The sequence below is a fragment of the Notolabrus celidotus genome, chromosome 5, assembly GCF_009762535.1.
Source record: "Notolabrus celidotus isolate fNotCel1 chromosome 5, fNotCel1.pri, whole genome shotgun sequence".
NCBI classification, from domain to species: Eukaryota; Metazoa; Chordata; class Actinopteri; order Labriformes; family Labridae; genus Notolabrus; species Notolabrus celidotus.
In genome coordinates, this window is record NC_048276.1 from 29377187 (window position 1) to 29403691 (window position 26505).

The 26505-nt window shown below is 40.4% G+C and overlaps 1 protein-coding gene and 1 non-coding gene across 6 annotated transcripts; one reads left to right on the plus strand and one right to left on the minus strand.

Annotated features, from left to right (window-relative positions):
* Positions 1-26307, minus strand: uimc1 (ubiquitin interaction motif containing 1). Of its 5 annotated transcripts, XM_034683365.1 has the most exons (26): positions 26094-26307; positions 22670-22815; positions 22291-22385; positions 20988-21118; positions 20310-20394; positions 19831-19961; positions 19576-19654; positions 19188-19306; positions 17367-17526; positions 17084-17250; positions 16045-16677; positions 15149-15203; positions 14801-14913; positions 14253-14377; positions 13962-14127; positions 12839-12943; positions 11488-11546; positions 10899-11089; positions 10599-10672; positions 9714-9822; positions 9282-9587; positions 7134-7221; positions 6936-7038; positions 6488-6536; positions 3831-3864; positions 1-1841 (listed from the first exon to the last, which is right to left on the minus strand). In XM_034683365.1, exons 4-26 carry the CDS (start codon positions 21096-21098, stop codon positions 1655-1657), a joined length of 3249 nt encoding a protein of 1082 aa, XP_034539256.1. In that variant the 5' UTR covers positions 21099-21118; positions 22291-22385; positions 22670-22815; positions 26094-26307; the 3' UTR covers positions 1-1654. The 5 variants fall into 5 exon arrangements, with proteins under 5 accessions (XP_034539256.1, XP_034539259.1, XP_034539258.1 ...); XM_034683368.1 differs by lacking the exon at positions 26094-26307 and having other exon boundaries at positions 14253-14374; positions 22670-22821; XM_034683367.1 differs by lacking the exon at positions 26094-26307 and having other exon boundaries at positions 13962-14124; positions 22670-22821.
* trnad-guc lies at positions 24328-24399 on the plus strand. Its single transcript has one exon. It is a non-coding gene; the product is annotated as a tRNA-Asp (tRNA).
* Positions 26308-26505: the final 198 nt, after the last annotated feature.

Below are 26505 nucleotides of genomic sequence, written 5' to 3' on the forward strand. Positions count from 1 at the left end.
TTTTCAGTGTGTGGAGAGAGTTTACTTCAAAACTAGCAAGTGTTTCCTAAAGTGCTGATACAGATTCAAGGCTGAAGCTCTGAGCATACAGTCAGATTAGAAAAACAGAAACATATATAACAGATGAGATCTTTACAGTGCAACAGTCTGAGTGGTCCACAGTGGAGAGAAATCAGGAACATACACTGTGATGAATTATCAGTGAGGATATTTCTGAGCAGCATCAGGGTGAATCCTTCTGTGCAGATAGAAGTTTAACAACATCCCGATCAACAGGACAAAAAGTCTGTGTGAACAGGTGTGAAGTTAGCATCCTAAATTCAACATTTTATGATGTTTGCACTGCTGCTGTCATGTAAATTCACTGATGTTGACATAGTGTCATTCTTCTGTGACACTTCTTCATGGTTCACGCAGTAAAATCAGATCATCAGTGACGACAGTGGTTGTTTCTTTATACTGAGTTTTAGAGGCTGTGTTCAGGTCTGAAGTGTCTCTGTTCAGAGCTCTGATGGTAAAGTTTGGCAGATAAACTTTCGATCATTCTCTTTCTGTGTCATGTTTTGTCCTCATGTGTGAAACTGGAGCAGGATTATCAAACAGACGTTTTCTGTTGAAGTTTTGTTTCAGAAGGAGAACTCTACAACCAGGGCTCTGCTCGGTAAAAGATATAAATGTCTATGAACAGGATTTAACATTTACACCGGCGTGTGAATGCTTCACTGCTCTTACAGTGTAACACTGGAGCTCACATCATGACACTGGGGGTTTGAGCTAAACGTTCAACCAACTGGTCACCTTTATTAAGTTAACTAACGGTAATAAATCAAAGTTAAATCTTTGTTATGAAATAGTTCATCATTTAAATAGCTACAAATCAAAACATGACGTCATCGCTGTGCATCCTGCAAAAAAATGTCTTAAAAAAGTAATCTGGGTACCAATAATGTGCTTCCACTAAAGCTGCACGCTGTAGCAACAGTGTGCTCATGGGAAATGGAGTCATTAGTCTGCACAAAACAGAGTCATAACATGAAAACTCCTCTCAGTGCCCTCTACGTTAGAACCTTTAGCATGTTCAGTCTGAGTTCAGAGTTCTGGGTGAATCAGTCGTGAGCTCAGGTGCCTGTGTTTGTACCTGCTGAGGGGACTGTAACGGGTCAGCATCACCAGAGTGAGGGAGATTTGTCTGTGTTGGAACATTAATGTCTGTGTAACATTTCATGGCTTTATAATCTACAGTTTTACAATCAAACATGGCGAAGAGAACCTTTGAAGCCTTGCAGCTAATATGGCCACATATAACGACTATGTTTTATTTTTAGCTAAAAGGCAGCACACTTTGAGGGCTGAAACATGGAGCTGTGTGTGACTAGAAAACTAAACTGTCAGACATCAAACAAAGCTTTAGTGATGAAGGTAATGTACATGAGGAAGAGGTAGTCTGAAACACCTGCAACATTAAAACAAACATTACGGGAACTGTTGACTAAACATGAGACTTTGAACATTCAGGTGCTCAGTTTGTGTTCTATTACCTGCAGAAACATTCAACATTGAGTCCTTTCTCTCAGTAATGCCACTTAGTACCTGATACTCCTCCTTTTTTAAGGTTCTGGGTTCAGTCTTTGTTATGTTCAGTTTTCCGTCGTCCTCATCTTCGTCTTTGGCTCGGCTTCTTGACTCGTCTCTGTTTTTTGAAGTCGATAAGGCAGTCGGTGGCCTCTGAGATGGGAGTGAATGCTCTGATGGGAGAGTTACTGATCGTGAGAGCCTTCCTCACCTCAGTGTTCTCCTCACAGTCATCATCATCGTCGTCATCCAGCAGTTCAATAACTTCTCTATGAAAAGAAAAAGAACACACCTGGTGAAATGATGATAACCATTATCCGGGAGGCAGACACCCTCTCTACTTTTAAGAGTAGGCTTCAAACTTTCCTTTTTGATAAAGCTTATAGTTAGAGCTGGCTCAGGCTTGGACCAGATCTTAGTTATGCTGCTATAGGCTTAGACTGCCAGGGGAACTGGCATACTGACACACTGGGATCCTATTAGGGCTGTCAAAATTGCTCCAAAATGACATTCGGATATTCGCTCTAAAAAAATCCCATAGGTTCGAACCATTCGAATATCTATATTTGGGCATTATGTCAATAACAGGTGGACAAACTAATACAAGGAGAACTACTTGTATATGTATTTATAGTTCAGATTTAACATGGCTAAAACACACCTACACATTACAAAACAAGTAAATGACCTAATGGTCTATACCGTAACACTTTTAAGACCGGAGACCTCTCGCTCGCCCCCCCTCCCCTCTCTGTGCGCAATGCGCTGCGTGAGTGCTGAACAAGACTTGTGCGAGCAATTGAAGGTCCCGACTCTTGTCCCTAATATAGGCAGGCTTCATTCAGTGATTGAAGCAAATATTATTAACATTAATTGAAGTTAAAGTTAAAAACGAAAAAGTAGTCCACTTACATTCTTGGTGCTTGTATAAAAAAAGAGAGGAAAAACTGCATTTTATCCCAGTGTCACTGATTGTCGGGCTCTTTAAGTCCACTGTCAATGTAGGGTCTGAGGCCTGACAGGTTATTTGCCAAAAACACAAGACAGTCCACATGTGAAGAAGACAGTCCACATGTGAAGAAGACAGTCCACATGTGAAGAAGACAGTCCACATGTGAAGAGGCCCGATCTCTTTTTATTCGCTTTGTTCACAGCGGAGGAAAAAACGCGTTCAGAGCGCACTGAGGATCCGGGGACGGAAAGATTTCTGTCTGCCGTCTGCTTCACGCTGTGCATGTGTGACTCCTGTGACCTGTCCCTGACCCGTCATGCAGGGCGCCCACTCGCAAAGCAGCCGCTGATGTGTTTTTTTCCACAATCGAATATTAATTTTCACAATCGAATCTCCGTTTTTTTTAAACATTCGAATATATATTCGAATTTAGAATATTCGTTGACAGTCCTAGATCATATCTCACTCCCTTCCCCCTAACCCCCTCATCACTTACTTTAACTCTCCTTGTCCCATTAAAGTTACTAACCATAGACCTTTCTGGAGTCCCTGAGCTCCCTTGTCTTGTAGGTTCCTCTGAGCTGCCGTAGACATTCTCCTGCTCTGGACGTTCCAGACCCCAGCTGATACGGGCGTGCTGGACTCCAGTGGCAACAGCTACTTCTACTCGTCTCATCACTATCACCTCTCCCTCTCTCTTTTATTCTCCTCTATCCCTCTTTCCAGACCCAACTCGGTCAGGCAGAGGGCTGTCTTACATGAGTCTGGTTCTGCTCAAGGTTTCTGCCTGTTAAAGGAAGTTTTTCCTCGACGCTGTAACTAACTAAATACTGCAAAGTACAATGCTCATGGTGGATTAAGGTGGGGTCAGACTGAGTCTTACCCTGTCTTGGTGTTGGATCTCTGTTCATAATATAACAGAGTGATCTAGACCTGCTCTGTTTGTAAAAGCGTCTTGAGAGAACGTTTGTTGCGACTTGGCGCTATACAAACCTATAAAATTTGACAAGTTTCATTCAACATAAAAACTGATTTAAAAAAAGAATAAAATTGTCATTTTATTCCTGTTTATGTTGAATGATCTTGTTTTCTGTCAGCCTGCGTCAGTGTTTACTGTAATAATACTTGAATTAAATAAAGACACAAATGAATGCTGCCTCTATTGATCCATTAGACTGAAAGCTTTAATGTAAATTATCTTCCACTCAATCCCAACAGTCCACACTCTGAAGGATAACATATTAAGATGGGCTGTCAGCTGTTTTCAAAAGCGTATTTAAATACGTTTTTCCATTTGTTGTCTTACCCTGTTTGATGTTTAGATCCAGACGGTCCAGCCTCTGTTGAACAGACAACAAGTCAGTTTATCAAAGACATAACAAGGTTGTGATCATGATTCCTGCTGCTGGAAAAAATGTCCAAAAAGAAACAAAAAAACAGACGACTAAGAGGAAAAAGTGTTCACTGAGGGTCAGATAATGTTGCGAGAGTGTATTTTGAAATCTGTTGGTTGCACTTTTTATCACAGTGATACCATAGACTGTATAAAAAATGGATGTAGTATCCGTGACATCACCCATCTGTTTTTGAAGTGCTGTTTTGAAGCTAATCGTCCGCAGGAGCCATATTGGAAATGCTGAACTCAACCTAACTTTGTCCGAGCTAGTGTGACGTAAAGAGGCAGGCCTTTAGCCTTTTCGCTAACAGCTACACTGCTCCCGCCTGTCAATCAAGTCAGCCATGTCCTTATTTAGGCAAAACTCGTAAGTTTTATAAATTTCCAAAATCAGAGTCAGAAACAGAAATACCTGGGGAAGGAAATTCGTCATTACAGAGCACTTATAAACGGTATGTAAGAAAGTCAAGATATGAATAGAAGAAGGAATAAAATAAGATAAAAATACAAACAAAATAAAGTAAAGATCAAATAGAATAAAATAGAATAAAATAAAATAATATTAAAGTATATACAAAAGTTCAGAATAGTTAGAATTATCAATGTACAAAAGTGTTGGGAATGAAGGAGATATATATACACGGAGTTCTCAAAAAAATCCCCCCCCCCCCACAGTGTGTGCTGATCGAAAAATTTGCTATTCAGACCTAAACTGTTTTTTTGAACCAGGCTGTAAACATGTTTATTTCTGCTGTAAAGATCGTCTTCTTTGGAAGGCTGTGTACAGTCATGGCCAAAAGTTTTGAGAATGACACAACTATTAATTTTCACAAAGTCTGCTGTTTCAGTTTTTATAATGGCAATTTGCATATACTCCAGAATGTTATGAAGAGTGATCAGCTCAACTGCAATTAATTGCAAAGTCCCTCTTTGCCTTGAAAATGAACTTTATCACCAAAATCACATTTCCACTGCATTTCAGCCCTGCCACAAAAGGACCAGCTAACATCATTTCAATGACACACAGGTGTCACAGACATTAACACAGGTGTGGGTGTTGATGAGGACAAGGCTGGCGATCAATCTGTCATGATTGAGTGACTGGACACTTTAAAAGGAAGATGGTGCATGACACCATTGTTCCTCATCTGTTAGCCATGGTTACCTGCAAGGAAACACGTGCAGCCATCATTGCATTGCACAAAAAGGGCCTAACAGGGAAGTTTATAGCAGCCAGTAAGATTGCACCTCAGTCAACCGTCTATCCAATTATCAAGAACTTCAAGGAGAGAGGTTCAATTGTTGCCAAACAGGCTCCAGGGCGCCCAAGAAAGTCCAGCAAGCGCCAGGACCGTCTCCTGAAGGTGTTACAGCTATGGGGTCGGGCTACCACCAGTGCAGAGCTTGCTCAGGAATGGCAGCAGGCAGGTGTGAGTGCATCTGCACGCACAGTGAGGCGAAGACTTTTGGAGGAAGGCCTGGTGTCAAGGAGGGCAGCAAAGAAGCCACTTCTCTCCAGTAAAAACATCAGGGACAGACTGATATTCTGCAGAAGGTACAGGGACTGGACTGCTGAGGACTGGGGTAAAGTCATTTTCTCTGATGAATCCCCTTCCCGATTGTTTGGGGCATCTGGAGGAAGGCTTGTTCGGAGAAGACGAGGTGAGCGCTACCATCAGTCCTGTTTCTTGCCAACAGTGAAGCATCCTGAGACCATTCATGTGTGGGGTTGCTTTTCGGTCAAGGGAGTGGGCTCTCTCACAATCTTGCCTAAAAACACAGCCATGAATAAAGAATGGTACCAGAACGTCTTCCGAGAGCAACTTCTCCCAACCATCCAAGGGCAGTTTGGTGATGAAGAATGCCTTTTCCAGCATGATGGAGCACCTTGCCATAAAGCAAAAGTCATAACAAAATGGCTCGGGGAACAAAACATTAAGATTTTGGGCCCTTGGCCAGGAAACTCCCCAGATCTTAATCCCATTGAGAACTTGTGGTCAATCCTCAAGAGGCGGGTGGACAATCAAAAACCCACAAATTCTGACAAACTCCAAGCATTGATTATGCAAGAATGGACTGCCATCAGTCAGGATTTGGTCCAGAAGTTGATTGACAGCGTGCCAGGGAGAATTGCCGAGGTCTTGAAAAAGAAGGGTCAACACTGCAAATATTGACTTATTGCATGAATTCTGTGTAATTCTCAATAAAAGCTTTTGATACTTATGAAATGCTTCTAATTGTATTTCATTATACCATAGAAACATCTGACAAAAACAACTAAAAACCCTGAAGCAGCAGACTTTGTGAAAATGTAATATTTGTGTCATTCTCAAAACTTTTGGCCATGACTGTATGTGGTTTCTGGTGTTTGTGCAGCCAGCCTCAGCTGGACACTCGATGAACTGCAGTTTTTAGCACTTCCGCATGGGCTTCATATTTTAAGACCAGAGGTTGCTGCTTGAGTGACACCGAGTTATCTCTCCAGAACACACTTTGTCACCTTCGTGTAATTAATTTTTGTATTTTTTAATTTCTGCTGCTTTGATGTAGGATATGATCTCACTCACCTGAATCCCTGCTGTCTGTGTGCTCCAGAGCTGAGAGCAGATTTCCTTTCTGAGGGTTAAATATGAAAAAAACAAGTTACCAACTAAACTTAAATAGATAATGATAATTTGGGAATCATTTAAACCCTTCAGGTAGTTAAAAGTAGTGCATAGGGAACATTTGAAATGTTCAATGAACAATCTGAAATCTATTTTATGGAAAAAGTATTCTCATTTTAAATTTGATGCCAGCAACGTCTTTCATGGGATGGTTTAAGATTGTGTTGCATCTCCTCTTCTTTTAACAACACTGTGAATATCTGTGAACTGAGGAGACCAGTGTCTGGAGCTTTACAGTGAAATGTCCCGGTCCTGCCTGATAGAAGACTTCAGCTGCTCAACAGTTCAGGGTCTCTTTTGTCAAACTACTCTTCTGCAGCCCTCTACCTGAAGCAATCATGAGTCTCACCCGTGAAGTTTTCGATGTTTGCAGCTGGATGCAGAGCTCTGTGTGTGTGTTGTACTCTCTCAGAGGAATGGCTTTGTGGCAGACGTAACATTTCTCCTGGTTTCTGTGAAAGTAAAACCATCTCAATATAATCCAAATTAAAGGTGCGTGAAACATTTTTATTCGGCTCTAATACTGCAGGTCAAACTTTCTACTTACTTTCCAGTGTTGAAGGGTTCATCAGTCTCTTCCTTTTCTTCTCTTGACTCGCTTCTTCTTGTTCTCTTCCTGCGTGGCTTCAAAGACACTGAAAGGGAAAAACACAACACAGATATCTCGTCATTTTACTTTCGATAAAGTCTCAGTTCAAAGTCAAAACAGAGCCTTGTAGTTTGCAGCCACCAGTGTTGTGCGTGAACATGCCAAAATGAACGTGGTCAGTTTGCAGCTCATGAACGGGAACAGCCGCTCACATTCCGGCAGCATCAAAAAGGTATCAAGAGTTACCAAGTGCTGTGTTTACGATAGCCAAGTCAGGTTTACGGCACCTGACAGGCATTCGGCATAGCTTATGCGTCTACTAATCCAGATGTAGTGAGCGGTACCTGTGAAGCAGCTGTTGTGAACATCTGAAGGAGTATTATTAACGAATCAGGACAGACCTCAATGGGCTGGTCTGGTTTTAGAGAGGTGTAGCTTTTTGAGGATGAGGAGTAGTTCACTTTATTGTTTGTTCAGTTTTTCTTTTCCCTTACCTCTTCTATTTTAGGGGATGCTCCCCGTGTATCGGGGCATTAAAGTCGGATTTTTTATCCAAATGTTCAGTGGACAGGTTGGAGAGTTAGATGTATGTTTCTAAGTTTTCATAGCTGCAGATTTTCTTGTCTTTGACACTGAATACCTGTCTATAATTCTATAGTTAAATACAGTAATTCCTGTAGTTTAGTAAATGTCAGTGATTAAGGGCTGGAGACTGAAGTAAAGAAGGCTCTCCTGAAAGAGAATATACATAATAATATAATATAATAATGAACTTTATTTATATAGCACTTTTCTTAACAAAGTGCTTCACAACAACAAATGCAGAAAATTACAAAGCACATAAAACGGTGCAGACAGGAAAAAAAAGAAGCAGCAAAACAGGACATCAGAATGCAGAGCAAGATTCACAATGTAACGGTGGAGAAATGCCTTCTTATATAAAAATGTTTTCAGTGAGGATTTAAAAGTAGTTAAGGTTGTGGACGGTCTAATCAGCAGTGACAGGGAGTCCCACAGTCTTGGAGCTCTGACTGAAAAGGCCCGGTCACCTTTTGTTTTAAGCCGGGATCTTGGCACAGCCAAGCACAGAGCTGCATCCACAGACCTGAGGGGCCGCCCAGGCACATATGGGGTTAAAAGGTCTCTTAGATAGTCTGGAGCTTGTCCATTTAAAATTCTAAAAGTAATCAATAAAATCTTAAAATCGACACGATGAAAAACTGGCAGCTAATGTGAGCTGGAGAGGACAGGAGTGATGTGTTGGTATTTTGTTGTGCCTGTTAAAACCAGAGCGGCTGCATTTTGGACTAGTTGGAGTCTGTGGAGGGAGCTTTGACTGATACCTGTTAAGAGTGCATTACAATAATCTAGACCAGAAAAAATAAAAGCATAGATGACTTTGGACTGGGGATGTAAACAATGAATCTCAATGAGTATCAATTGATTAATTGTTAAAAACTTACTCGAACACATTTTTTGTTTTGATTTTCTACCACGTGGAACAAACATCATGTGGTCTCATATTTGGTTCAGCTGTCAGGGAGGTGTTTTAAGTTTAAAGCATGTTTCGATGTGAATCAGCTGACTGAAGGTGTTGTGCACAGTGGAGACGCTCAGCTGGGGGCTGCGGTTGAGTGACAGGCCTCCACGAGCGCTTTATTTCTTCGCCGCCGGACTGATTAAGCGCCCGGCTGACACCTGACCACGTTCACATGCTTATTTTTCTCAATAAGAACGAGAAGACAGAAAACTGGACACTGAGTCTGAAATATGTTTGACGTGGAAGCAACAGGATTTAACTGTATTTTTCAAAGCAGAGATCAGAGGCAAATGTCACCCCTAAGTTTTTGACTTTCATCGTGATGTTATTGTACAGGGGACCGAGTTTGTTAAGTAGAAGGGTGGAGGAGTTAGAATGATCAAAAATTATGATTTCTGATTTGTCAAGGTTGAGCTTTAGAAAGTTATTGGACATCCAGTAGTTAAAACATATGAACGTAAAATAGTTCATATTTTGGACCATGAACTGAGTTCAACATTTTTCAAAAATTAACTATGAGCTTTGAACTAGTTAATTATTTGTGTGAACTTGCAAGTCTCCGTCACCTTGTAAGCTGTTGGCTTTCAGCCTCCTCTGGTGCACCACAGCGATCTCTCCGTCACAGTAGGCAGCATGCATCTCGATCTCCGTCACAGGAAACGACCCCTGACAGATGGGACAGTCCACGCTGGTTTCAGAGCTCTGAGCAGCAGCTGCCGGTTCCAGTTCAGGAGACGTCGACCTCTGAAGCCTGCTACTGTTCATCTCCTCCACATCTGATTCCCTCCTATCCTCCTCTGTTCTTACGTCTTGACCTCCAGCATCACTGCTGCTGACAGGGATGTTCACTTTTGTCGTTCTGTCTTCTTGAGCTGAAAACAATCACCAGACATTTTCTCTGAGGGTTACTTTTCTACGTAATGTAGCTTCATTTCAAACTCCACAGACCTTATAAAAAAAACAACCTTCAAATCTTCAGTCTGTTCAGTGTGTCTTACCATCCACGTCCACCTCCATCTCGCCCTCCTCCTGTGGCTCATCCCCAGCTGGAGAATCATCTCGAAGAAGCACCTCAACATCAACCTCCTCTGGGCTTTTAGATTGAGGCTGAGGAGAAATCCAAACAATGTGAGGAGCCTCAGGGTGTGCAGTACACGCATATGACGTATGTACAGCAGATCGTCCAGGATTAAATGACCGTCACAGTTTGCAATCTGTCTGCAGGCTTCGTAACTTCCACCAGGGATGTCAACAATTAATCGAATATTGATTAATTGATTGTTAAGAACATACTCAAACACATTTTTTGGTCGAACAAACATCATGTGGTCTCATATTTGGTTCAGCTATCAGGGATGTGTTTAAGTTTAAAGCACGTTTCGATGTGAATCAGCTGACTAAAGATAAGATAAGAAGTCCTTTACTTGTCCCACAACGGTGAAATTCAAGTGTCACAGCAGCAAAGAAACAGTGCAAAAATATATATAAAGCAAACAAGAGCCTATAAAGTATCAATTATTAAAGGTATAGCTCACAGCGGAGACGCTCAGCTGGGGGCTGCGGCTGAGTGACAGGTCTCCATGAGGGCTTTTTTTTTCTCCGCCGCCGGACTGATTAAGACCTGGTTGCGCTCCCGGCTGAAACCTGACTGCGTTCACTTGCTTATTTTTCTCAATAAGAACGAGTAGACAGAAAACTGGACACTGTGAGTCTGAAATGTGTTTCTGTTCAGCTCTCTAGTTATAGAGGAAAACGTTAACTTTTTTTTTTATGATTAATCGATAATTGATTGTCAACATTTCCAAAGATCGATCACGGAAAATACTATCTAAAATAACATTTCCTTTAGACTCACAGACTCTTCAGAGAGAATTCAAACTCACCTCCTCTCCAGCATCAGTCTCCATCCTCAGATCTTGCGTCTTGTCGTCGTCATCAGCATTACTCAGTTGCGTCTCTGTTGATAGAGAGACACTGACTTCAGTTGTCTGTATTAAATCTTTACAGTTGCATCCTCTCAACCTGTGCAGATAAGAAATCCATACTTTGTGAATCCCCCTCCATTGGTTTAGCTTTCCTTTCTTTCTACCAAAGTAACTCCTTTAAACAAACATAAACAGATACACCTCACACCTAACCACAGTTATGGAAACAGTGCAGATAAAAACCTGGAGCTTCAGTACCTGGACAAATCTCACAGTCATCAGAATCCACCTGTCCTTCTCCTCCTCCCTCATTCTTCTTAACCTCTTCTTTTGGCTCCTTCTCCTGTGTTTCCTCTCCCTCTGCCCTCTCTTCTTCTTCCTCCTCCTCTTCCTCCTCCTCTCCCATTGCTTCTTTTCTCAGTGGTTTTCTTCTCAGTCCGAGGCCACGCCTGTTAATAAAGTTACAAATGGCAAAGTTATCAAAAATGAGGCTATTTAAATTGTTAATTCTTCTGCGACACACAATCTCCCCTCCTGCTTGTATTTCTTTACAAAGAGTAACAAACAAACAAACAAACAAACAGTGTCTCCTTTAAGGTGAACTCTGAGCTCAGACCTCTAGATCCCTACCCCTGGTTGGATATGTTGGAGCTTAAACATTTCTCAGATTTTGAGGAGATGACTGCAGCAACACTTAAAAAGTTCTGAACATGAAGTGTTTCTGCAGATCAAACTAAGAGCTCTGTTCAGTGACATCCCATGCACTGATAATCTGATGAAGTGGTGACATCTAGTGACATCTAGTGGCACAAAGATGACACTGCTCTGTCCAAGTTGTAGGAAGTACCTTTTAGGAACATCCTGTTGAGGTGATTTAGGCGACTGTGACTCGGGTAGTGGAGATTTCTGAGGAAGTAATAAAAACAAAACTTGTTAAATTCACAGCAAAGAAAAACATTGTGTTTGTGTTTCTACCTGCGGAACAATAACAAAGACTTTACATTGTGAGTCAAATTGAGATGGAGCACAAACATTTGTGAGCTCATAGAGGCCCTCATTTATCAAACGTGTTTATGACTGAAAACTGGCTGTACGACCATTTCAACACAAAGGTCAGCGTCATATAAGTGCAGGGCATTTTCAGACAGACAAACAGAGGTTCATAGATTAATATTTAGATTAAATAGTTAGATATGACACGTAAAATGTATTTTACATCTCACTCTCAATCCCTGTAAAATACATTGCTTTGGAAATTACGTTGAGCAGCAGGAGCTGTCAGCCGATTTCTTCGGATTACAAATGAGTGTGTTTGCGCAAATTTCTTGCCCAGGCTACGTGTGACAAAATGACCACAGTTGGAGTTTACTGAAAACAATTTGTAGGTTAACCAGTGTATGGTCTACGATATTGAATATTTGCCATCATCTGCATCTGCCATGGGCACAGGCTTGTGTGTGCCCCCTGCCCATCGACGCAGACCCGGAAGAGCTGCTGCTGGCTCTGAGTCTGTGACAGTTAAAGGCTGGGGTCTCCAGCACAGTTTGTTTTGAGAGCGTTTCTCAAGTAGCCTTCTGAAGGCCTGACCATTTTTCCCCCTGAATATAAAGGATTAATTATATTCAGGCCTCTTAACGTTGCAAATCGCAGATGAATAAATAAAGGCTTTAAAGAAGTAGGTATGAATGAAATGCTTAAATGTTTAAGCCTGAGTTTGTGGACTGCTGCAGTGATTTCCATCCAGAAGTGTTTTTTCTGACTCCCTGTAATGCCTCTTTTCAGGCTGCTGAACAAACAGCTTTATATCTCTACCTCTGTTGCTGTGGTGTCGATCTCCAGCTCAGACATGTTTCCTGTATTTGCCGTAGAGCGTCTCTCAGTGTCGTAAACTCTGAGGGTGATCCCAGCAGAACCGTGAATAATTAAAATTACATTTAAATGACAATGGTTTTCAGCCACCACATTTATCAACACTTGATCAGGCGTACACCATGCTTGGCCCAGATACGCACGTTTCATAAATCACATGTGGACCTTGTCTTACGCTGATTTCTGCACCAAAATCTGCTCTGGTTTCTACACCAGATTAATAAATGAGGGCTGGTGTGTGATGGTTAAGGTTGAGGGTGACATTCACAAGGATTTCTTTCCTTCTCTTTAGCTGTAAGATTCTCTGTAAGGTGTTGAACTCGTCCTACCTCCACCTGTGGCAGGACGGCCTCCCCCCACTCAGCCTTTCTGAGAAGACACCTCTGAGCCTGCTTCAGACTCTTCTCATACACCTCCATCTGAGCCAGGATCACCTGAAACAAACAGACACAGAGAGACAGACAGAGAGTTAGTAAACGGGTTAAGAAGTCAGAATTAAATGTCGGAATATTGACGAAAAGTCAAAGTTTATTTAAAAAGAAAATCCTACTTTTGACACAGCAAGTCAAACATTATGAGATAGTGATGGGATAAAAAGTCAGAAATATGAGAAACAAGTCATAGCTATGAGATATGACATAATTCTGTTTTCCTGTAAAATAATATTTGATCATTTCTTGAGAAAATAAAGGGTAGAGCTATAAGCTGCCATCAGATATGGTTAAATGTGCACTTTTACATCCAGCCTCCAACAGTTTGACTCACATATCAGTATGTCAGGAAACTGTAGCAGGAAACAGACGTACACAGGACTTCCACCAGATCCATGTCTGGTCCGTCTACGATCCGCTGCGGTCTGGCTCCGTGCTCTCTCGTCCATACAACCCACTGGTTGCATTTTTCGGAACACAGCACGGAGCAGGGCCGCCAGACTGGAGTCATGTGACCAAGGTTTTCCCGCAGCAATAACTGAATCAAGGATTCTCCTCCTCCTCTCCTCATCCATGTTGTCTTTATCATCCTCTGAAAACCTCTGACCTGTTGACTTCAGGCCTGGCTCCGCTCATCATGAGGGTTTGTTGTTGTAGTTAAGTGAAATACGATCTGATGATAACACAGAGTGTTTTATTCAGAAAATTAACCGGATGTTTTAATTTTGTTTTCGTGCCTGACTTCCTGTCCCGCTCCATCTACTCTGTTGAGATGCCCAGGCATCCGGCAAAGATAGAAGTCTTGGGTATCTGATCCGGAGGGCTCCGAGCTGCCGGATCAGAGACGCAGCCGGAACACAACAGAGCGGATTCAGTGGAAGTAAACACATTGACTAGAATAGAAACCTATCAGATCAGGTGCCATGACGGATAGTAGACAGACTGGACACGGACCGGACACGGATCTGGTGGAATTTGGCCGTTAGTGTTTTTTATTTATAATGAGAGGAAACATCTCCACCTGTGTGTAGGAGTCTGGGTTCAGGCCTCGTGGACAGAAGGGAACCCCCCAGTAGTAGTGCACTGTCGCCTCACATGCAGGATCTCCAGGTGGGGCCGACGACCTGCTGACCGTCCCCTCGTTGGTTGGCTGAGAGTCTGGCTCTGAGGTGGAGCTGTGCTGTCTGCTGTTCAGAGAGTACAGGGAGAGGGGTCCGATGTTACTGAGAGCATTTACATTTATTTAAAGAACCTCTCAAAGAGATGCAGGTCCATGTCTTAATACTGATATTCATGTTAGGGAGGACTCTACCTGCAGTTTGAACCGTTGATCCCTGAAGAGGCTGCAGTCACATGATTCATGGGGGCTGTTTCACTGTCAGCCAGAAGAACGATTCGCTCCTTGGGGAAGACAGGGCTGGGTGAACCTGTCGGCTGCTGCAGGCGAATAAAACTGAATGAAAAACTAGTTTGATTCATCATTTATTTTTTATATTATTCATTTTTAACATACATCTATTCTAGCAGATTAGAAGTGCAACTGATGTCAAAAGAAAAAAGAGTGATTTGTCTGAAGCTGCTCCATGTGCACATACCTGAGGTGTAGATTTAAACAGAAACTATTCAAACAATAGAGCCTTTTTTCATATCAAAATGCTAACTTATCTGTGATTTTGAAGCTTTGATTCCCACTGCAGACTTAAATCTCTGAACCAGGGGTTCCCAGACATTTAAGCACGCAACCCCAAAATATAGGTGCCAGACTCGCGACCCCCACTGTCACTCAAAGTGATATAATGTGGACTTTTTAAATAAATAAAATAAGTTGCATCAGATGCGTCACAGTTGTTGATTTAGTACCGTGACGTCGTCCTCGTCATCGTCAGACCAGAGCAGCTTCATGTCGCAGCTCATCTCCATCTCTGCTGTGTTCTGATCTTTGGGTATTTCAGTCAGCTCCTCCTCTGCATCATCTGTTTACGAATTCATCAATAAAAAAACAAACAAACAAATCAGTTTATTGTTCCAGAGGGGGAATACTGCCACACACATCTGCACCTAGCTTAAAATAAACTGTTGGTCAATACGGCAGAACACTTCACAAAAGAAGTGAAAATAAATGATTTTGTGACATCAAAATATTATTTTAGATAAGATTTTGGTTTAAACATCAAAATTAAGAGAGAAAATAAATAAATGCAGTAGTACCTGATTTAGGAGACTTCTTGGACTTGATGTCTGGGACATGATCCGTCTTTTTGTCCTGAAAGAATAATACAAAACAAAATCAATTTATACAAATTTTAACTATTAATTCTGTGGAGCCAAAACATACAAAAAGTGTACAAGAAAAATGAACAAGAAAAATGCTATTCAATGAATTTAAAATCCTGCATATGCATGCTCAATTGATTAAAGCTTTACCTTTTATAATAATAAAAATAATAATAATAATAATAATAATAATAATAATAATAACAAAAATACAAAAGAATAATAATAAAATAATAAAAAGAATATTAATAAGAATAACAACAATAATAATAATTTAAAAAAATAATAATAACAATAATAACAACAATACAATCATATAATAATAATAATAATAATAATAATAATAATAATAATAGATAAGACTTATAAAGTGTTTTTCTAGGTACTCAAAGCCGTTGTATACAAACTCAAACACTAACTGGGGGTTATATGAGCTAAAAGGATCTCTCATCCTCAGGTGAGCTGATATATTTTAGAGGTTTGGAAAGGACAGGTCTATGTGACCCTCAGAACAAGGAGAACATAAAAGTGTTATGACTGAAAGTTTTTTAATAATTATAAATTAGTATAGAAAATATGTCAGCCAAAGAAAATCTCAAGAACAGAAATGACAAATAGAGGTTTTCATGTCTTTTAGTAATATTCCATCCCTCCTTGTGCACATTGCAGCTGAGCAGAGTGCATCTTTTTAACAACAGTTTAAAGGATCTTATTTAATATTGTTCATCGTAAGAACACGCTGCATGAGGATCTGAAGTTTAGAAAAGTTTTTAACTCTCCCATTTCAGATTCTGAGAAGGACCTCTTATTTCTGCAGCTGCAGGACTCACCGAGCTATTCTGCACGTCAATGGTCTTTGTTTGTGGTCTTTGTTCAATCCGGTCAAACACTGGGCTCTTACAGCCAACATGTCTCTGCTCAGTCTGTTCAGTCCGTGAGAATACTGGACTTCTACAGACTCCCGATCTATCAGGGGGGCAGTCAGTCTCTGGGAGGCAGCGCCTTCTAGAAAACACAGGACTTTGAGGCTGACAGGAAGTGGACATCACAGAGGAGGATAGACTCTCCTGAGAGGAGAGCCCAAATGCAGAGGTACAGTCTGGGGGTCTGCAGGCACTCGGAGACTTCTCATGCTGAGTCGTCTGTCCAAATACTGGACTCTTAAAGTCAACTGGATCCAACTGTGTCTCTGAGTCCTCTCCCTGCTCTGCCTCTGAAAACACAGGACTTCTGGACAGAGTGAAGTCTCTGGAGTTTTTGGGGCTTTGGGGGAACGTCGGGCTCTTGAGTTGATCCGGCTGAGACTTTAGAGGGACGATGGAGCTGTCCTGAGAACACAAAACAAAACCTGAGGTCCGGCAGGAGTCCAACAAGTTCTGGCTCAAACGAGGGACCTCCGTTCTGCAGCCGGTTGAGGGGAAGACCGGTGATTTAAGGTCCTCAATCTGGGTCAAGTCACAGCTCTGATGTGTTTTGGAGAGACAAAAAAACAGACATTACTTTTGAGTTAATCCTTTACATTTGTCACAGATTTTACTCATTTACAAAAAGTGATGCAAAATCTAAAAACACCAAAATATGGTCAAATCTTTGCTAATTACCATCTTTACTGAAGGATGTTAAATGACACTCATCGCCCTGAACGAGTATCCTCAACAAGAGTTTACACTTTGTACAATAAGCTTGAAAAGGAGCTCAGCTAAGAGTCTGAATTCAGAAGAGTCAAAACACTTTCCACGCTGAAAATCGAGACATATTTGACATTCTGATGTTTAATTTGTAAATAAAGATGAACAGTTTTATGAAATAAAAAAACATGATCTGCAAAAAAATCAGAGGGAGGAGAATTCAGAAACATTATCAGAGAACCTGAGTTGAGTCCAGCTGCAGGACCAGAGACTCAGAGCTTCGAGGTGAACCCAGACAGGAGGTTTTCTGAGTCTGAGATAAATCTGGCATCTCCAGCAGAGGACTTCCTTCTCTCCTTTTACGCTTTTTACTCCTCTTTGGACTCTCATCTCCAGGTCCTTCTGCTCCTGGGAATGGGAATTTCAGGAGTTTGATTTTATACCACAGTGATATATCTTTATTTTCATCAGAATCAAAGGATTTCTAACAATAACTGCCTCAGCCGTCCTCTTCAGTGACTCACCTCCGTTCAGGTCTGGCTCTGGCGAGCAGCCGTCCCCTGATGCCTGCTTCCTGTTGGAGTACAAGAGTTTCCTTCGAGAGCAGAGCCTGAGTTGACTTTCAGCATCAGAGGGCATATTTTGACTTTGGAAAGAAGGGCAGGGCTGCGTCTGGCTGACCATCTATGAGAGGTAACACAAGAACACGGCTTGTATTTATTAACAAGCTACAACATATGATATCTCAGGAAAAAGCATCACTCTTAAAACTGATGAAAATTACTTTTGAACTTAGAAATCCTTCTCCCATGGTTTGTTTTTAATTTTAAAGATCATTGGGAGTTTTTTCGAACAGGCTCGTCTGAAGTTAAATCACTGACTTTTCTCGGTCAAAATCTCAGATGCTGATAAAGGTAAAAACCATCAGGGTTCAAAAAATGCCACAAAGTAAAAAAAAACCCCTGCTTGGCCATCCAATGAGGTTTTATGTGCGTGTCTCTTTTTTGTGTTCTTTTTCTGGTTTTCCTGTACAGAGTCTTTTTGTGAAGTGTTTTCAGTCGCAGAAGGTCCTATATACAGCTCTGGGGTCTCATTTATAAACGTTGCTTATGCACAAAACAGGGCCTGAAACTAGCCTACGCCAGTTTTCATGCCAAGTTTTTGATTTATACCAAAAAAAGTGTCAGTCGTTTTTTCAATGTTTCTAGTGCTGTGCAGAGTCACTAAGTGTAGTTATACTTTTAATAAAGACTGCTGTACGGAGCACACGGAGCGCAGAGACACCTGCTGCCTCACACACTCTCATCACATCTTCATCACCTGCACGTGTTTCCTGTGTTAATGAGAAAAGTGTGGAAGTAAAGCCATGCCTGGTTCTCACAGTTATTATCTTACATATCCGTAATCATATCAGTCAGAGCGCAGGCCAAGCTGCCCGTGATGAAACCAGCACATTAAAACTTATATTCACGGATCAAACTTCTGTCAGATAATATCAGGGAGGTGTTCTCTGAAGGATGTGAGCTCTCTGTAATGTCAAATAAAAGTGTGTCCTGTAAAAATGAAACACTGCAGTGAGACCCGTGCGTAATGATGAATGATGGATGCTCAGGCACTGCTGACGGATACATGACGGCTGCAGTGACGTGCAGTCACTCCATATTTTTATTTTTATTTTTACTGTGGCCCTCCTGCAGTAAGAAACAAACAATAAGTGCTCTCTGACCTCTGCTTCATTCATGAGGACCACGGTTTGTGTGTCAGTAACTTTAATTTCTCTGTCTTCCTCTCTGTTGTTGCCGTGGTTCATCGTGAGAACCTTTGATCTTTCGGCTCATTTGTATGCATTTTCATTCATAAAGTGCTTTGCACTGACCATATATGGTTGAATGTGGGCGTGAAAAGGGCAGATTGCGAGGCTGAACAACGTGCGCATATCTCAAGGTGGTTTGTGATTTATAAACGGAACATTTCGTAAAGTTTGCGTGCGCACACTTTTAAAAATCTGATTATTTTTTGGCGCACGTCATTTCCAAGTTATGATCAGATGTAATGCACATTTCTAAAATCTATCATTCTGCTCACTAAGTACTTTTATTTTTTTGATTTTAACTACATTTTGATGCTACAAAAAAAGCACTTTTCCCTCTATAAAAAGCTAAACTTTGACTTGGTTTATCCGCTGGAGGCGACAGGCGCTCTTTGAGAAACTCTCCCCTGTACAGTAATTTGTTCTTCTGAACAGGGCAACCTCATAAAACCATTCCATCACGGGGAACTGGTGCTATAGTTGATCCGTCATGAAGAGACAGTCTAACTAAAAACAGCCACAGCAGGTTACTCACACTCTCCTGGATGGCTTTCATTACAGCCTCTTCCTCTTTCTGCAGCCTGAGTGCCGTGATGCTCGCTTCCTGTTCGCTCAGACGCAGCGCCAAGTCCATCATCTCCTCTTCTGTCATCTCTGAAAACAAATCACACACTCTTTGATCAGCAGTAAATATGAAAACCACTGCCTCAACGAGTGCTAAGCCAAACATTTTCCAAACATTTTCTGTGAATATATGGAACACTTTTGACAGAATGAAGGACTCAGTATTTGAAAAGTAGCTGCAGAAGCTTCTATACATTTTTTGTGGTCAAAGATCTTCATAATAAACAATGTTTATCCTGCGAAAACACTAAAACTGAATGTGTGTCTAGTTATTTAAGCCTCCTAAATGTTTGATTTACCTTTAGGTTTGGACTTGTTCTCTCTCTTGCGTTTCTCTCTCACAGATGACAGAGGCAGAAGTGATGATGAGAGCTCATCCTGAAAAAACAAACAAAACAGAATCCAGTCCATGTATGAACGGGGCTTCTCTGTACTTTTCTATCTGTTACAATAAAGGACAGTCCATCTGTGGTAAGAGGGTAAATAAAAATCAGAATCACGTATAAATCTCTGGGCAGAACCAGAGTGCAACATAAACCAAACCGCGTCTTTACATTGTCGTCTCTGTCATTCAGATCTCCGTCCACCTGCGTGTTTTCGTCACTCTGTTGGCTTTCAGAAAGAACGTCACCGCCATCCTTGATGATCTGTTTCCTCAGAGCCATCCTGCTCTGCTGCTGAAGAACTGCCACAAACAGAGAGACAGAAATCCTTTCAGTGTTACATTTAAAAAACCATGTAATTCAACAGATTTCAGCTACTACACTCAGAGTGCTGCTTTTCTTTAATCATGACAGCATTTGAAAAGCAGGCTCTACTAGAGATGATCCAAAGACATTATTTCTAAAATTCACAGACTTGTTTTGTGAACATTTTTAACACTTTTGACAATATCAAGACATTTGAAGAGTAGAGTAGCTTTAATTAATTTTTCTTGGTCAAACATCTTCATATTAAACTTTTGCCCTGTGAAAAAAACTTAAACGTAATGTGAGTGTAATCATTTTAGCCTCCTAAACCTTGTTTAATTTACCTTTAGGTTTGGATTTGTTCTCCCTCTCTCTCCTGCGATTCTCTCTCAAGGATGACAGAGGCAGAAGTGATGAAGAGAGCTCATCCTGAAAGAAGAAGAAAAACACAGTCTATATCACAGCGCTGTCTTTTCCCAGGGTTCTTGAAAGCCTTGTGTTTAACATGTTCAGCTTGTCATCAGCCCTTTTCCCATAATGCACTACTGACACTCCTGAAAACTTCAGAACAGTCTGCCTGAGAATTTTCCAAAGTTGTTATCTACACGTGGCGCTCACAGCGTGAGGTGTCCCCTGGTGGATAGAAAGAAAGGCTGGTCTCATGGGCGTGTATGACGTAAAAGGATGCTGCAGTAGTCACAGTGTAATATTTGCAACATGTTTAAGACCACGTGAGGAGGAATAGAGGCCCCCTTTCACTGGCGGTGTCTTTTCCTGACTTTAATCTGTGAAATTTTGCAAGGAGGCTGACATCTTGAGGAAATTCTACCAGGAAAAAGTCCATAAAGTCTGCGTTCACACATGCAGTCAACACAGATATTTCAGGAAATGTTCAGCAGTCTAGTGCATGTTTGAACAGGACTGTTCTGTCTCTTAGAGTCTACTGTCCAAACCGAACTGAAAAATCTGATCTTCCCCGTTTAAAATATAATAAATAGACATAAACCAAACCACGTCTTTACATTGTCGTCTCTGTCATTCAGATCTCCGTCCACCTGCGTGTTTTCGTCACTCTGTTGGCTTTCAGAAAGAAAGTCACCGCCATCCTTGATGATCTGTTTCCTCAGAGCCATCCTGCTCTGCTGCTGAAGAACTGCCACAAACAGAGAGACCGAAATCCTTTCAGTGTTACATTTAAAAAACCATGTAATCCAACAGATTTCAGCTTCTACACTCAGAGTGCTGCTCTTCTTTAATCATGGCAGCATTTCTTTAATCAAGAAATTAACAAGCTGCCTTTGTTTTCTGATTTTATGCTAATGCTGGACTATGAGTGTGTCAGTACATTTCTGAATGTTGTAACCAAAATAAAATCGTCTTGAAGTGCCATTTCAGTTCGTTAACAAGTCTTCTGTGTGACTCTATTGAATGAGAAGATGTTTTTGTCTCGTAATCTTAATATCTTCTGACCCGTTGCGTTGTAAAAAATATTCACCCGCCTTAAAGTGCCGATAGAGAAATTAGCTATTCAGAACGAAGCCATTTTTTGAACCAGGTTGTAAAAATGTTTATTTCTGCTGCAAATATTGTCTTTTTTGAATGGGTGTGTGTGTGGTTTCTGGTGTTAGTGTAGCCAGCCTCAAGCGGATGCTCAAAGAACTGCAGTTTTCAGCACTTCTGCATGGGCTTCATATTTTAAGACTGGAAGTTGCTGCTTGGTCCCTGCAGAACAAAGCGGTAAAACAGCTTTGTTCCTGCTGCAATCACTGAACTGAACAAGCCTTAGAACTTTCTTTCACATACAGACTCAGATTCTAGTTTTAAGAGCTAAGTCCAGATTTTCTTATTTATTCAAGTGATTTTATAGTTTTTATTGGTGATTATTTTTCTGATACGCCAGGGTTCAAAGGGAACCATGAGCACTTTTAGCCTTTCATAATTTTACCATTTTTATTGTTATACTAGTTTGAGGATATGTAAGTGTGTTTAGCACATGAAGTAGTTTGTTCATGTTACATCTGTCTTGTAACTTTATAACGATCTAATATTTTCCTGGCTGCAAAGCAAGTTCACCTGCATGTACAAATAAAGTAACCTGAGACTGAAGCCTTGATAAGTATACTTTAAGTTATGCAGACTAGTTAATGCACATTTACTTAGGCCTATATTATCTGTCTCTCTTGTGCATAATCCAAATAATTACATCAATTACTTCACAAATTGAGATGTGTTTTAAAATAATGATTTAAGTTGAAATTTAAAGATCTAAAATTAAAGAGAAGCAGCGACACAGCTCCGCCCTCGCTCCCTCTCGGGTCTATTTACCTTGTTGACTGATGAAGACTGTCCCTCCTTCCTCTCATCTGTCCGGGCTGTCGACGGGATGTGATGATAAGAGCGTGGACCCCAAACCAACACCTCTGTGTTCAAAATAAAAACAAATATCTGAGTGAGAAGCCCGTAGTGACTGAAATCACAGATCACTTCGTTCCCTTAACCCTAAATCTGAGGAGAGGACATCAGTTTACATGGAAACAACCTAAGCCCACGACCGCCTCAAACAGCCGATAAAGTTAATATTCTTTGTTCTTAGTTCAACCAGAGTTACATCATAATAAAAATATCCGGCCTGTGTGTGTGTATCTGTAAACAGCTGCATCAAACATTCACATTTTAAACATGTTTTCAGTTTACAAACACTCACAGCAGTATCCTCCTCACTTTCGCGGCGCCATGTTTGTTGCTGTTACGTAATCACGTGACTGTAACGTAAGGCGGGTACTTCACGCCGCCTTCAGGGGCAGTCGGGTAAAGGCAGCTCTGTGTTGCCCTCACGGAATGTACAATGGCCTACGAAGGAAGGAAGGAAGGAAGAAAATGAGTGAGTAAGGAAGTAAGTAATAAATAAATAAATAAATAAAGAGTAAGTAAGAAAGAAATAGAGTAAGTAAGAAAGAAAGAAAGAGTAAGTAAGAAAAAAAGACAGTGAGTGAGTGTGAGTGAGTGAGTGAGGAAGTAAGAAAGAAGGAAAGAAAGAAAGAAAGTGACTGAGTATTATTATTATTTTAATAATTTCTGATTTATCTTATTTATACCAATTATTCATTTATTTATAAAATGTAATTATCTATTTATCTATTTATTGCTTGTCTTAATCTGATCTTGTTAACTCTACATTATTTTTAACTTTTCTTTCCACTCTTACTGATTTTATTAATTTTACTGTTTTGCTTTTCTTTTCTTTTTAAGTATTTCATATATAATCATGCCATTTTTGAGTTGAGTTGAGTTGAGTAAGTAAGTTAGTGAGTGAGTGATTGAGTAAGTGAGTAAGTGAGTGAGTAAGTGAGTGAGTGAGTGAGTAAGTAAGCAAGCAAGTAAGTAATTAAGTAAGAAAGAAAGAAAGAAAGAGGCATGCTACCTGTTATTCATCTAGATTTGGGGGGCAAATGACAATGTGACAATTTAACTCAATTTAATTACATATATTTTATTGTTGTTAGTGTGCGTTAGACTCTATTTTAATATCAAATTTTGTTTTTTAATATTTCTTGCCATTATTTATTTTTTGGCTGCTTTCTTGTTTTCAATCGCTGTAAAGCACTTTGAATTGTATTTTATTTGTATGAAATATAAATATCAATACGTTTTAAGCTTGAATGTTATGGTGACAATGCTGGTTTCCCTGTGATGATGACTTGGCTGTATTCACCTGAATATGGGACGTTATTCTAGCCTAGTTGAATTATTTCAGCAACAGTGGGGTCTTCTAACTGTCCTATTTTGAGTCTAGACTGTCTACCTTTCAAATGCCAATTAGGGTTAGAAGGCCTACATCTCATAAGTGGATGGCGCCACCTTTCTGTAGGCCACCTTAAATAAAGGGACTGACTGCACTGTTTAATATACCATGAACTTATAGACACATTTAAAATAGTTAGGGACAAGTGGTTCTGCTGGCTGCTTTGTCGTGTCTGAATTGATAATTGTGAACTGACACGAGTAGAGATCCAATTGAAAAGAAAACAAAAAATGCAAAGGTATATAGGTTACATGATACTATCTTTCAAAGTTGAGCGAGAAAAACAAAACAAAAGACGTATATCTCAGGAGCTGCTTCGATACTACAGACTGGGTGGATGAAACCTCATGTTATGTACAGAGAAGCTGCAGCTGAACAGTATTCAAAGGGATGTTTGATATCCGGTTCTCAGAGATCGACGGGATCACGTGTTGTAAAGTTGGAATCGTATGAAAAACCTAAACTTCACACATTTGATGACTTATCTAACAAGAATATAGAACGCAAGATATAACGAGCCCACTGATTCGATAGAGACGGTCACTTTTCTATTTCCTCCATCCTCGTTAGTATAGTGGACAGTATCTCCGCCTGTCACGCGGAAGACCGGGGTTCGATTCCCCGACGGGGAGGATTTTTTTTTTTAAGATAAAACCTTCATCATTCATCAGATTTATGTCTGTTTGTGCCTTCTTTTGATAGTCTTGATATCCAAGATTTTGACGTGCAACTTTTGTTTAGTCGGGAATTCGTTGTAATCGCAGTATACGCTCTTTAACAATGAACACAATCAGGTCTGTGGGTTTTGGGCGGAATGGCGGGTGGGTCTACTTTCTTTTCTCTCAGTTAATGTACATTTTAAAGAGATTTGTTGCAAAGCAAACATTTATATTTTTTGCGTTACCCTTTTTCCTTGAGCCTCAACAGAAGATTGATTGGTTGCATTTGCTTACATCGAAATTAACAACAGATGAGCTGATGACAGGTAAGGGCGAGCGCGAGATAATGAATGTTGTTGACTTATTACCATTAGCAGAGCTTTACAAATATAAGCAACAAATGTTTTTGTTTCCACAGCCTTAACATTAACTTTTAAAAACTTATTCACTGCTTAAACAGTGTAAAACACCGGGACACCTGTTAGACGTACTGTAATCCTTCTAAAAGTCGTGTGATTTTTATTTCACATACATCAGCTGTCTCATTGTGTTTTTATATTTAATAAGAATGAATACCTGATCATCTCAAAAATGTGGGACAGCTGATGTTTCAAGAGCTGTAAGACCTCAACAATTATATTTTATTACATCAATTCAACACAAAAATATTCAAAACAGTCCTTCTTTACTATAAAAACACAGTTCATTGTCATACATTGCTTTTTCTTAGTTTCCTAAGCAATTAACCAAAAAGTGGCTCAATTTAGCTGATGTCTCCCTAGTATAACAGTAACTCCTGCACGTTTTTTTTCTAAATAATTGTCGTTTTTAGTCCTTACATTAATTGTAATCCTTTACTGTAAAGACGGTTGATGAAAATGAGTTAAAAGCAACGAAATCTTTTTTTTTTTTCATAAAACCCACAGTTCCCGCATATATTTATAGGCCTATTAGTTTACAACCCCCACATTCAATACGGCGATCGCTGGACAGCACAGGCAATGCGGCGTCTGCTTACATATGTCTACTATCTCCGCTTGTCAGGTTTGGGCCAGCCGCGGATAGTTGTAGAGGACAAATCAGCCGCAGAGGAGCGCCACGGAGAAAGGTATAGGTTCGAATCCAGCATGCCGTTTACAAAATGTCCCACAAACAACTCAGACTGTGTCGCTACCATAGACTGTATAAAATAGGTCGCTACATATAGCAATAATACATAGTATCCATATATGTTCTTACACAGCGAGATGTCCACATTTCAGGCGAAATGTACGAACCATAGACTGTATAAAATAGGTACGAACTGATTTTGGAAAAAAGTAATCCCACAGGATGGAAATAAAGATTAGACAATAATGTGGCTAGTTACTGATTGGATTTGATTAAATTGAATTTAATGATAGCAATAACGATAAACTACATGCCTAAGTGCATACCAAAACGATTACATTTTTAAGATAACTAGAAAATGACAGGTTCACCAAATACACTGCTACACTGTCACTTACCAAAGTCCATTAAGTCAGTGAGAATAATAAGCAGATGTTTATTAAATTATTATGTGTAAGTTTAAAGTTTATAAATATAAATTAAAACCGCATGCGGATATGAACGGGACCTCGCACAACCACCGACTGTAAAATACTGTAAAAATGAGACACACTTACGTTTGATGGTTTGGACTTTTTGTCAAAGTCGTGAGAAAAAGCCACAATAAATGCTGATAACAGTGTTGTTTACCGATGCTGCGCTTTTTATTTACAGTCTATGATGCTGCGACTTGTCACCAGCCTGTCATTCACTCAGAACGTCAAGAAACAGGGTTCTCTTAACTCTACCAAAAGGGTGAAACATCTCGAAACAGTGCCCCCAAAATCTCCACAGTGGTCAGAAATATATCACATCCGTAGTGATAAGAGCTACCATAGAGAATGAATGGGAAAAGTTAAGGAGGTTTAGGGTTACTGAAACCAGGCGGGAACATGATTTCTTCTCCTGAGGCTCATCTTTATATTCCATATATTACTCGGTGACATCCAGAATTATACATATTCATTTACCAATTAGCTTATTTATTTT

What these genes read in the sequence shown, in the direction of transcription:
- uimc1 (XM_034683365.1), bottom strand. Translation starts at nt 21,098, where the DNA reads ATGGCTCTGAGGAAACAGATCATCAAGGATGGCGGTGACTTTCTTTCT. An exon ending in TGCAGCTGGACTCAACTCAG is followed by an intron (nt 16,678 to 17,083) that starts GTTCTCTGATAA and finishes AAAACACATCAG; the next exon opens with AGCTGTGACTTGACCCAGAT. An exon ending in GATGGAGGTGGACGTGGATG is followed by an intron (nt 9,588 to 9,713) that starts GTAAGACACACT and finishes GATTGTTTTCAG; the next exon opens with CTCAAGAAGACAGAACGACA.